The sequence below is a fragment of the Lutjanus erythropterus genome, chromosome 24 (genome assembly GCF_056507025.1).
Source record: "Lutjanus erythropterus isolate fLutEry1 chromosome 24, fLutEry1.hap2, whole genome shotgun sequence".
NCBI classification, from domain to species: Eukaryota; Metazoa; Chordata; class Actinopteri; order Lutjaniformes; family Lutjanidae; genus Lutjanus; species Lutjanus erythropterus.
Genome location: NC_139340.1, coordinates 6713362 through 6725682, shown reverse-complemented (window position 1 = coordinate 6725682; position 12321 = coordinate 6713362). Strand labels below are relative to the sequence as shown.

Genomic DNA, 12321 nt, shown 5'->3' with positions numbered 1-12321 from the left:
TGAGCTCTAAATAAAACCCATGTAATATAAAAAAGCCCCTGGGTGGGTTCTTGTGTCGAGAGGTTCAGGACAGAACCCCCAGAAAGTGTTCTGGCTGAAAATCTTCCACAGATGGTTTTAGGTATAACGCTTTAGTTAGGTTCAAGGTAGAACTCCCTGAAAGGGTTCCAAGTGAAACGCTTATAAAAGGTTCTACCAGGAACCAAAATGGAACAAGCCGAAGAAACTTTATGGTTCTAGTTAGCACGTTTATTGTACAGGATATAGTTGAAAATACATTCTGCAGCACAATATTATGTCATTTTTTATCATTTATATTTTTCCCAATTGCTATATCAAACATTTTATTCTTTGAGGCTTATAAGAATGTGTTAATCCTCTCATGCTCATATTATTTTCCTGTACTTTCCCAGTAATCTCTTGGAGGTTTCCCGGAAGGAACTGTGTCATTTGATATTGTTCACAAGGACAACGGATACAATGTTCTGAGATTGTTGTTTTTAGTTAGCTCCGTTAGTTGGATTGACTTTAATAGCAGATTTCCAGAGGAATTTTCTTGAGAGAACTGCTCCATTTCAATCAAAATACCCAATAGCTCAGCTTCAGCCATATTTCATTTATTACTGGAAACTATATTGTTCATATATGTTGAACTGATTATCTGCCTGTTAGGATGATGCACATTTTTGTATGTTCAGCTGATCTGACACAGGCTAACTGAAATCATTTATAAGTTATCCTAGGTTAGAAATGAAATGTAATGAATGAATTCTAAGTGTACCATTTGCACAGTGTCTTTCTACAGTAAGTGCCACATAACAAAACCCAAAATGTTGAACTGAAATCTGTTTTTTATATCTCAGACAGTCATCAGCACTCAGACAGTCTGTTACATGACAACAGCAGAGACAGAGACAAGCCTTCTCTCAATCATGATTTAATTTTACTCACAGTGAAGAAGTTGAATTCTCTTCCAAAAAACTTCACGGGACACGAAGTTGCATCCCATTGTCTGGCTGAGATCAGGGATACAGAAGCAACTGCAATGTGAATTTGAAGGGGGCAAAAAGAGTGACATCATCCATCAATACCTACTTTCTTTGTCTTCATTCCAAATGCACATCTGAGACTTAAAATGATGGGTGTAAATACTGAATGACTTAAAACAAGAAATATTTAGAATGCATAACATATTTTTCTCTAGTGTGATTGCACTGTTATGTCTGCAAAGAGGATTTCACTGTTAAATCAACATTGGCATGAAATGTGTAAAATAAAACCTCCTGTAAAGTGTGCTACATGTTGAAAATATGAAATGCCTTTAAAAATAAAGTTGTATTCTAAAACTCTTCAATGGCTGCTTACCTGCCAGCAGGAGGAGTATTGCACACAGCTTCCCCATGATGTAGTCCAGCAGTAAACTGTTGGAGAGCTGAGACAGACAAATAGAGACAGAAAAATAATTACAGTAATAAGTAATAGGTAATAAGGCCTTTATAAGATGTTTATTAAGATCAATATGTGGTAATATAAGTATTTACAATAGTATACAACAATAAACATGTTTATTATTAGATTTTAAGGCATTAATTAATAAAAGACACTTCATAAAGGCACTTTGAGCTTCTTATGATTATTTATAATAGCATTTTCAGGAACTAAAGTGTGAACAATACTCATTAAGGTTAATAAATTCTTATTATGAAACTAGTGTAATAATAATAATAATAATAATAATAATAATAATAATAATAATAATAATAATAAAAAGAAAAATATATTATCGTCAGTCTTTTTGCCGTACCGTTATTTGACAGTAAAAGCTGCATAATAAAGGATTAATTAACCTTAATAAGCATTGTTCACGCTTTAGATCTGGTACCGCCAGAACGCATAGTTAACTGCTAATAAATGCATAATGAAGTATGTAGAAATCTTAATAAATAAATAAAAATAAATAAATCTTAGTAAGGCTTAGGCTTTTATTAACATTCTGAAGCAGTCTAAATTGACAGCAATTTTCTTGTAAAGACTTACAAGTGTCTTATAATCTCAACAATAAATGTGTTTGTTATGCCATTATTAACACTTGTATAGTCTAATTAACACATATCAATGTTAATAAGCATCTCATAAGTGCCTTAGGACCTAATAACTAACACTTATTACAGGCAACTTAATATAAATACATACAAGTATACACAGGCAAGTATTTTTAATGTCTTGAGTATGTATTGTATGGGGTATTTCAATGTAAAAAAAAAAAAAAAAAAGCTATTTTTTGTGTCTAAAATCGCTCAAATGACCCCTGATTTACCTTAAGTTTTTTTTTTTTGTTTGTTTGTTTTTATTGTTTTGTTTTGTTTTGTTTTTTGAATCCTTTATTCATTCAGGGTAGGTTCACTGAGAGTTTATTCATAAATTTATTATGACTGCAAAAGGCTCCATGTGAACTCTTACTTACGCCAGGGAAGTCGCAGTGAGCCAAGGTGATTATTTTAGATTGCGAGAAGACAATCAACTCATAGATCATGCTGAGTATGTTATTATCAAGTAGCACTATTATTTAATTTGACACATTTGGAAATAAATGATGCATTTTTCTCCAACCAGATTGATTTTTAAAGATCTGCAGTGCAAAAGCATCGTCCCCATGAAGAACGGCAGAGAGAGGGGGAGCATGCAGCTTGTCTTACCACTTGGAGGTTGGGTGGAGCAGCAGGGAGATGAAGCTCTGCAGGCGAAGGTCGACGCTGAACCTCTCTGGGAGTTTCTGCTCCTGGGCAGATGTGTCTACTTGGTGTCCCCCTGTGTCTCTTTTTATATAGATCCTTCTTGTTCACACCCCCACAGAGTGATGCAAGTTTTTATGGGTTGGCTGTAGTGTACTCAATGTTCTGTTCTTATTTCTCAGTAGGTATTTACAAAAGAATGTAGTAAGAGACATAATATAAAAAAAATAAATGCAGTATGTTAGAGGTTATAGAAGATGGAAAAATCTTAAATAGTAAAATTCTCTCTGGGGTTTGGCAAAAGAGGGTCTTTACAGGTGCAGGGTTGCGCAGGTGAGCTGTTTCAGTGCTGTGTTTTTAATTAAATTTGCTTTATTCTTCAATGTTTAGGGTCCCAGTGTTGTTTGTGTAAAAATAAAAACGGAATTACAGATTATGAAATATAAATTAATCATTTTTTTCTGTGATAAATATCTTGCTCTTCTTTATACCTTATTAAAACCTGATATGCACATAAGAATTGAAGTGGTAACTCCCCCCTTAAGCGAGTCCTTTATCATGTGTCATGGCCATGGCTGTTTCCCTCTTGATTTGGTCAATTCTGCATTTCATAGCCTGTCATCTGCTTGTTGAGGGTGATACAACTACCATAGCTGGCGGTGATGTACTCAATGGTGCATCTGTAAAAGATACAGAACATTTTAAGAAAATGTTGACAAAATTCATGTATAAGACAAAAGAAGGCAAAAAGGTGTAACAAGATGAAAACAAAGTAGAAGACAAGGTGAAAAGACATAACAAGACTAATCATTTCCAGGGTGTATGATGTAGTAGGTGTACTACATAAAAGATGTAACAACATGAAAAGATATGACAAGACAAAAACTATGTAAAAGATATTACAAGGTGAAAACAACATCAAAGACATAACAAGGTGAAAATTACACCAAAGACATAACATGACAAAAACTATGTAAAAGATGTAACAAGGCAAAAAAGCTGTGAAAGACATAAGAAGACAACAACTGCATAAAAGATGTAATAAGGCGAAAACGACATAAAAGACATAACAAGATGTAACAAGGCAAAAACTATGTAAAAGATGTAACAAGGCGAACATCAAATAAAAGACACAGCAAGGAAAAAAAATATGTAATAGATGTAACGTGGCAAAAATTATGTAAAAGAAAAAAACCTACGAAACAAGATGTAGTGAGACAAAAAAAAATACAAGACAAACACGACATAGAAGATGTAACAAGTTGAAAATGACGTAGAAGATGTTACAAGACGTAGCAAGACAAAAACCATGTAAAAGATGTAACGAGGCAGAAACAGTGTGAGGTGAGGTGTACTTTAGCGATCTCTGGAGTATAATAATCATGATAGGAAACTTTCATACCGTTTCATCTCTAGTTTGGAAGTGTCCCGTTCTACCTAATGGGAAATGAGACTGTAAAGACCTCAATAAATCACTGAGTCTACGTAATTTATTTATTGGTGATGATGCTTCAGTGAATTATTCACACTCTCAGAGTTGACTCTTGACCCGTTGAAGTCGGAGAGGTTAGTGACATGGTTTGATCTGACTAACAGCTGATTAAAACTTACTCTGAGTCAATCTTTGTTGTTGAACTGTAGAAATGCAGTTGAGCAGGCTCCCCTATATGATGTCTCCAAAGTATGTTGCCTCGAAGGTTCATATACAATAAGTTCTTCTTAAATGTCATAACACAAATACCTTCCCTTATATGCAAAGCAGATGGTTGTTTTCAGGACATTCTTTTATTTGTTATAGCGATGACAGGAACAAAGGATTGTGAACGTGTGCTGTCTGCCTGGTAAACTCACTGACCCCGCATCGTCCTATCCAATCATTGTTTTTGAACTGTAAGTCAGATTGTTGTACATCACTCTGGTCATAAACATTGGTACATCTTTTGTTCTCCTTTAACATGTTTTTATCTGTGTCTGTGATATGTTTGAATCCCCCTATATTAGTGCATGCCTTTTACGTGCTTTATCTTGTTAAGTCTTTTTCGTCTTGTTACATCCTTTTTGTTGATTTTGTCTTCTGTCTTTTTCGTTTTGTTTTTGTCTTATGTTTTTTATGACATGAGCATCAAAGTTCGGATGTGTCAGTTTCTCCCTAATGAGAAATGAATAGAGTTCAGGCTCCCTATATGATGTCTCCTCCCTGTGTTCTTTGTAGTCCCTTAAACATTCACATGTCTATCAAAATCCTCCAAGATGACATGCTATCCAGTCACATTCTATTACAGTGACATTTTTTTTAAATGTCGTAGGTGTTTTGCTGTTTGGTTGGCTCAGAATCAGAACTTCGCTCTATGCCCCTAAAGCAACAGGACCCCACCCGCCTCACCCTGCCCTCACCTCGAACCCACCCAACCCAACACAACTCTGTGTCAGTGAGTGAGTTTTGATAGTTGCCCACTCAAGTGAAAATTAAAAACCTATGATGGTGGCCCAATTCCATGACTCAGTGTATTAAATGGCTAAACATTTGAAGGGTTGTGGGTTCAATTCTGGGTCAGTAAGAGACTTGGTTCAGTGTGTATTTGACATCAATCCAGTCTAATAATTGGAATAAACACCTGCTGCTTTTTACCTGAGAAATAATTAACCAATTAACAACATGATTGTTGAGGATTACACACGTCCAGAGGTGGGAAGTAATTAAGTAGAGTTGTCAAATAGCCGTACTTTACTTGAGCATTTATTTTTCTGACAGCTTTCTACTCCTGCTCCCTACATTTGAACACAAATAGCCTATGACTTTTCTAAGTTGTAACATTCATACTTTCCCAGATATTCCAGGTTTATTTCAGACAGTTTAATGAATTACGGAATCTTCAAAAATCATTTTCAAATGGTAACTAGTGATTCATACTTTCTGCTAGAAAACTCATTATTCAACATTTTTCTGACTTTTATATATGTATATATATATATTCAAGTAATAAAAAATGCTGTGCTGTTTGTGCTTTTCTATCTGATGAATCTCTGCCTCCCTCTAGTGGTTGTAGGTTGCAGTTGAAGGAGCAGCAGTGGACGTGTGTCTGCAGACACAGGTGTTTTCACTTCTGGCTGATTGATCTCTGCTCAGGTGTTCAGAGATAGGTATACTGGAAAACACATAATGTCACCTACATGGTATTAAGAACAAATAAGCTGTTTTAGTGTTTCATATTCTGATCGAAATAACTTTAATTGCCGACTTCTATTTGTTTTTTTGTTTTTTTTTTGTGATTGCAGTTATACCTTGACTATAAAAATCTATATAAGACAGATGCATCAAAACGAACTAGAGAATGAGGGAGACGTCTGTTTTAACTCTTCTTCACATTGCATTGCAAAAAATATATCAGTAATGACGATGCAAAAGTAGAGAAAACATTTTCCAATTTTGTTTAGTATAATATCTTGTATATAGAGTTTTTTTTGTGTTGATATGTGGACTAGTATTACTATATTATAACTTTTTAACGTTTTTGTGAATGTGTATCCCACTTTTCCAAAAAGTCAAAGAAACTTAAACCGGAAATTGGGCAAATTTACCTAATTTTGTATCCCTATAACACATATCTGTATTTATATATGTTTATATACCATAACAGCCCCTTTGTTGTCCTTGTATAAATAATACATAATAAAAAAAAAAAAAGAAGCTTTTTTTAGTGTGAGAGCGAATGTTTTAAAAACGTCTTGACCGGAAGTCTCATCAAATACACTGTCTAACTTGACGTCGCTTCGTTACGTTACGTCAGGGCAGCGTAACGTAACGGGCGGGTTCCAGTTAAAACTTAATAATAAATGATCGGTAAACGTCTAAAGCACGACAGTAGACGTTTTCCTCTGTTCTTTGGACACTCATTACATCCACCGAGCTTCATAAAGTAACCCGGTAGTGACAATACGTGTGAAAATGCCAAAAGTAAGCGTTACGAACGCGATAAGACGGCTGTGTACATGTTGTTCTGTGTTCTTATGACAGTTGTTCTTTTCCATAGACGAGAAAGAGGTGTAGCCGTGGCAGGAGAGGGGAGGGGAGGGAGAACCAGGGGCACAAATGTACAGGGCGTATGAGGAAGTTGTAGTTGACAGAAGGAAAAAAAAAGAAAAAGAACAACAGGGTCTGTCGGTTCATCCGTCTTAACGCTTAACAAAATGCCTGGAAAGAAAGTCTGCATCGTCGGATCAGGAAACTGGCAAGTTTTCACTTGTTTTTAAGATGCATCTTTTAGGAGGGGGGGCGTTTTTTTCTCGTTTACGATGGTAATCAACGCTTAACTCAACGTGGGTTCTGTAATTTAGCAGATTAATTGACCAATATGGGAAATATGTCGCTCTTGCAGTGTCTTTATGCCATTTTTCTGTGCAAGTATCAAAAATAGAAACTAAAGTTGTGCAGCTGCTGTGAATCCAGCCAGCTCACATCTTCATGAAGGAGGATTGAGGCTGCAAGCTGCAACATGAAATCCTGCAAGTTTAAGATGTACATCCGCCCTACCCCTTTTTATAAAGCATGTGTTTATTGTTTTACTGATCAGTGGAAAAAACAAGAGCCTGTTAATTCTGTTTAAATGCACTTATTTTGTCTCGTTAAGGCTATGTTGTTTTCCTCATAAGAGGAAATAAAAACAATGAGATGGCCTGTTAACCCAGCCTAAATGAGTTTATTTCTTATTTATCAAGTTTTTATGTGTATACGTTTTCAATCAAGTATCAAGATTATATAGGATGATGCAGAAAAGTTCATTTATGCACTGAACATGAACATAAACAATGAACTTATTGTGAGTCGTGGTGGCTTGACATTTTTCAGTGACCATCATTGATGTTAATAACTGTTAATAGCTGTCAATCAACCAGAGAATTCGGACTTCTTTATTAAAAAATGACTAGAAATGATTTATCAATTATCAAAATAGTTGGTGATTAATTTAATAATCGATTAATCGTTGCAGCTGTACACACAAATAATTTTTTTCAAATACATTTCAGAGTTTGTTTGGGTTTGAAAGAACATTTATTTGTGAACAACTTTCTTTATTTCAATTAACCACTACTACTAATCTACTCATCATTTGTGTGTCTCCCGTTGAATCCATTATTTTGAAGTTGGTCCAGCAATTCTCCTTTTGATGCGCGGGATGTTTGGGTGCTGTGTGGCTTGGATGAAAGGTCTGCTCATGTCCCTCCCTCCCTCCTTTCCTTCCTTCCAGGGGCTCTTCCATTGCCAAAATAATTGGCCACAATGTCAAAGCATCCAACCGCTTCGAACCGTTGGTGAACATGTGGGTTTATGAAGAAATGATCAATGGAAGGAAGCTGACAGAGATCATTAATACCGAGCATGAAAATGTCAAATATCTACCAGGTCACAAGCTGCCCAGGAATGTGGTAAGTGCAACATATTACGGGAGTTTCAGTAAGAAGCATTGTCATCACCGTTGTGTCGAAAGGTGATGCAAGTCACCGCAATCTTGGAAAATGCTTTGTTTGCAAAGACATTACACTGATAAGATACTTTAACTTTGACTCATATGTCTTGGATGTTATCAAGTTTATCTACCTTTACTGTGTAGGAGTTCTCTTAAAGGGACAGTACACCCCCAAATCTGACATATGCATTTTTCCTCTAGCCCGTAGAGCTATTTATCCATCCAGAGTGTTGTGGTGTAACTTGCAGAGCTTTGGAGATAACGGCCATTGAGTTGTCTGACCTCTAACTTCTGACTAAATTGCACTCAGCTTGTGGTGCTCAAAGTGCCAAAATGAAAGATTTGAAAAACTCAGAAGAGTAGCCTCAGCATAAATTTAAGATGAACTAAGGTCCACAGTTCCACATACAGGTTCTCTTTGATCTGACATTGTTATTAATGCCTCACTAGGTCGCTGTTCCTGACATCACAGAAGCTGTTAAAGGAGCAAAGATCCTCGTTTTTGTGATCCCACACCAGTTCATCAGCAACGTCTGTGATCAGATCAAGCCTCACATCATGGAGGGAACCATCGGGATATCGCTCATCAAAGTAAGATCCTGTTTTAAGATCCCAGTTGTTCTGCATGTCACGTTTCCTCACAGCAAAAAGGGGAAACAGGGAAATACTCTGTCTCCTGACTTAGCATCTTATGTTTTTTTGTGGCCACAACATCACGGGACAAGGCCACCACCCTGTTTAGGTTATGGCCCTACTGATTGCCAGATTAATTTGAATAGTTTTAAATATCTATTCTTTCCTTCCTCCTTTTCCTATTCCTCCTCTTCCTCCTCAAAATGCCCGACCTATCACTGTGCCGCACCTGTAATTATCATTATTGTCACCCAGGGTATCGATGAGGGCCCAGATGGACTAAAGTTAATCTCAGACATCATCCGAGAGAAACTAGAGATCGAGGTCAGCGTCCTGATGGGGGCCAACATCGCCAGCGAGGTGGCAGATGAGAAGTTCTGCGAAACCACAATCGGTCAGTCTTTTGTATTTCTGTCATCAAGTTGTTTTTGCATTCAGCTGCACAAAATTCCACTGACGGTGCTTGCATGCAGATTTCAAGTACAAAAGAGGATGTGAGATAATGACAAAAACACAGTGTCACTTCTGTGTTTCATGAGTATTTATTGATGTTTCATTTGTTTCTTTTTCTTTTAAATAAACTCGATTCAATACAGGGGCGAAAAATGAGGTAAACGGCGCCATCTTTAAAGAGCTGCTTCAAACTCCCAACTTCCGCATCACTGTCGTACAGGAGAGCGATACAGTGGAGCTGTGTGGAGCTCTAAAGGTAAAGACAGCCACATATTGTGAATATTGAGTGGTTATTCTTCATTAAAGAGACAGTTTTAACTATTTGAAGTGGGATGTATGAGGTACTTATCCATAATCCAAGTGTATTACAGTAGATGGTGGTCCGAACGCCCCCGGTTTGGAGGTGCAGAGAGGGACACCAGCATGGAAGCTAAGCAGCGAACTGCTGTGGACAGGGTCAGCAACAAAAGGTATTTGAGCAACTTGAAATATCAATATCAGTTTAAGTGTGCGCTACACTTAACAACACTTTACTTTGACGTCAAACTGTATGAGCCAAATATCGCTCTCTCCAAACCAACCAAACTCCATAGGCAAAATCAGTAATTTTACCTCTCAGAACACAGGAGTTCCTCATCTACCACTGCCTTGATCTGTTAGTTTGTTTGTGTGTAAGTGTGTGACTTTGTTGAATCTGAACTAAACTTTTAAACACAGAAGTCAAATATTAATGCAAACAAACTAATTGACTGAGGCAGTGGTAGACCAGCAGCCCTGAGTTAAAATGACTGATTTTGCCTATGGAGTTTGGTTGGTTTGGAGAGAGCGATATTTGGTTTAACACCAGTTTCCTGCCAGTAAAGGCTGTCTGAGGGTAGAGTGAGGCAGTGAAAATATTCTAAAAATGCCGTTCACTTAAACTGATATTGATGTTTTAGATTAACCTTTTTTAAGTTGATAAAATATGTTTTGCTGCTGACTCTGTCCACTGCAGAGCTTCTGTGCTGGTATTCCTCTTGATTCTCCAAACTGGGGGCTCGTCCACCGTTCAGATAATCTAAACTATCCAAGGGCTTACAAATTTCAAATCTTTCTTTCAAAGTGTTAATTGAAAACAAAATATTGCGTGTCAGAATATCGTGGCAGTAGGTGCTGGATTCTGTGACGGCCTCGGTTTCGGCGACAACACCAAGGCGGCGGTGATCAGGCTGGGTCTGATGGAGATGGTCGCCTTCGCCAAGTTGTTCTGCAAAGGCGAAGTGAGCTCCACCACTTTCCTGGAGAGCTGCGGCGTGGCCGACCTCATCACCACTTGCTATGGAGGACGAAACCGTAGAGTGGCAGAGGCCTTCGTCAAAACATCCAAGGTGCGTAGGACATTCATTGTTGGTCTTTTTGGAAGTTACCCGTTAAAACAAAAGAAAAAAAAACCCATCTAAATGGGTGGATCACTGGCCTCAGGGGTAACTCTATCCCGATTTCCACTGTTTAAGTATATCAGAATACCTTAAATCATGACAATAACTTGTCAGTTACAGTAATAAGTTACACTATTTTGTTCTGATTTCAGAATATTTGAATTAGTTGCAAAATAAACACTACATCAGCTATCTTTAATCTTGATGACACCTTAGGGGTCTACTGTTCTACGTTGCATTTTACCTTATGTCTTTTTTGTCTTTGTAGGTAATTTTTTGTCTTTTTTTGTCTCGTCTTTTTATGTCGTTTTCATCTTGTTACATCTGTCATGTGTGATATGCACTGATGGATACACCAAGGAATCATCTCTCCTATTAATTACTGCCCCATCAATTTAGGTTTAAATCACTCTTGATATTGGGAAGGCAGTGCACAATAATGCACATTAAAAATAATCACCAATTGCCCTCAAATGCATCAAAACTAAAGTAACATTCCTGTTTTGTAAGGAGTAGAAAGTACAGATACTTCTGTTAAAATGTAGGCAGTAAAAGTAAAAAAATAAATAAATAAATAAATACTACAGATACCTGAAAAACCTACTTAAGTTGGTTGGCTCTCTTGTATTAGTTGTCTATTTTTACTTAACGGACTCCAGAAACGGAGACATCTACTGGAGTACTAAATGAATGATCTGTAGCCCAAAAATATGACAGTGATAACGAGGAAATATGTCTCTGTGTGTCTTTTTCTGCAGTCGATCGCTGAGCTGGAGGCAGAAATGTTGAACGGTCAGAAGCTGCAGGGTCCGCAGACCTCAGCTGAGGTCTACAAGCTCCTACAGAAGAAGGACATGGTCGACAAGTGAGTCTGTTTCATGTCTGTAATAACTGTAACATCTATTATGTGATTCCCAGCCTCGCTCTGCACACCTGAGCAGAGATCCGATCAGCCAGAAGTGAAAACACCTGCGTTTGCAGAGAAGTTGTGTGAAAACCTCTGTGACCGGTTCATTGTGTCCTCTGACAGACAACTGAGCCTGTGTGTTTTCTTTTGTAGGTTTCCGCTGTTTTCTGCCGTCTACCAGATCTGCTTTGAGGGCAAAGAAGTGAAAGAGTTCATCACATGTCTGCAGAGCCACCCTGAGCACATGTGATGGGAAACACATCCTTCAATAGCAACTTATAACCACTAGAGGGTGACAGAGATTCATCAGATAGAAACGCACAAGCAACAACATAGGGCACTTTCTATTACTTGAGATTATTTTCCTGGTGACATTTCGTTCTCAGCTTTAAAAGCCTGTTTTTAAATTGATTTTGCTCTTATTTTGTGAAATGTCCTGAAATATTCATTTGGCTCTAGTGCAGGGAAGTTAAACATATCAGTTAAATTATGATTCATAAGCTTTTGGTATTAAAATATAGAACTTTTCTAAAAGGCTGACCACTCCACTTCTTTTGCCACCAAGAAATGTCATAATTTTTGTATGGGGGTGCATAATTTTAACACTGTTCGCCTGATTTTCACTACATGGCAATTTGTTTACAAAATTAATCTTTTTTATTTTCATGTGGAGTTGGTTTTTTTTTTTCAATAAAATCAGTTAAAGAGAAACT

At 37.2% G+C, this 12321-nt stretch overlaps 1 protein-coding gene and 1 long non-coding RNA gene across 2 annotated transcripts; one reads left to right on the top strand and one right to left on the bottom strand.

Moving 5' to 3' along the window:
* Nucleotides 1-942: 942 nt before the first annotated feature.
* LOC146304594 (uncharacterized) lies at nucleotides 943-3042 on the bottom strand. The gene is made up of 3 exons (XR_014769310.1): nucleotides 2697-3042; nucleotides 1366-1432; nucleotides 943-1040 (listed from the first exon to the last, which is right to left on the bottom strand). It is a non-coding gene; the product is annotated as an uncharacterized LOC146304594 (long non-coding RNA).
* Nucleotides 3043-7892: 4850 nt separating this feature from the next.
* LOC146304593 (glycerol-3-phosphate dehydrogenase 1-like protein) lies at nucleotides 7893-12285 on the top strand. Its single transcript, XM_084713709.1, has 7 exons — nucleotides 7893-8156; nucleotides 8648-8788; nucleotides 9086-9224; nucleotides 9427-9539; nucleotides 10417-10650; nucleotides 11460-11566; nucleotides 11762-12285. Exons 1-7 carry the CDS (start codon nucleotides 8049-8051, stop codon nucleotides 11856-11858), a joined length of 939 nt encoding a protein of 312 aa, XP_084569835.1. The 5' UTR covers nucleotides 7893-8048; the 3' UTR covers nucleotides 11859-12285.
* The last annotated feature ends 36 nt before the right edge of the window (nucleotides 12286-12321 follow it).

Excerpts from the sequence above, each read along its gene's own strand:
- LOC146304593 (XM_084713709.1), top strand. The coding sequence starts at position 8,049 with ATGTGGGTTTATGAAGAAATGATCAATGGAAGGAAGCTGACAGAGATC. Across the intron at positions 9,225-9,426 it reads GTTCTGCGAAACCACAATCG|GGGCGAAAAATGAGGTAAAC; the intron begins GTCAGTCTTTTG and ends GATTCAATACAG. Across the intron at positions 11,567-11,761 it reads AAGAAGGACATGGTCGACAA|GTTTCCGCTGTTTTCTGCCG; the intron begins GTGAGTCTGTTT and ends TTTCTTTTGTAG.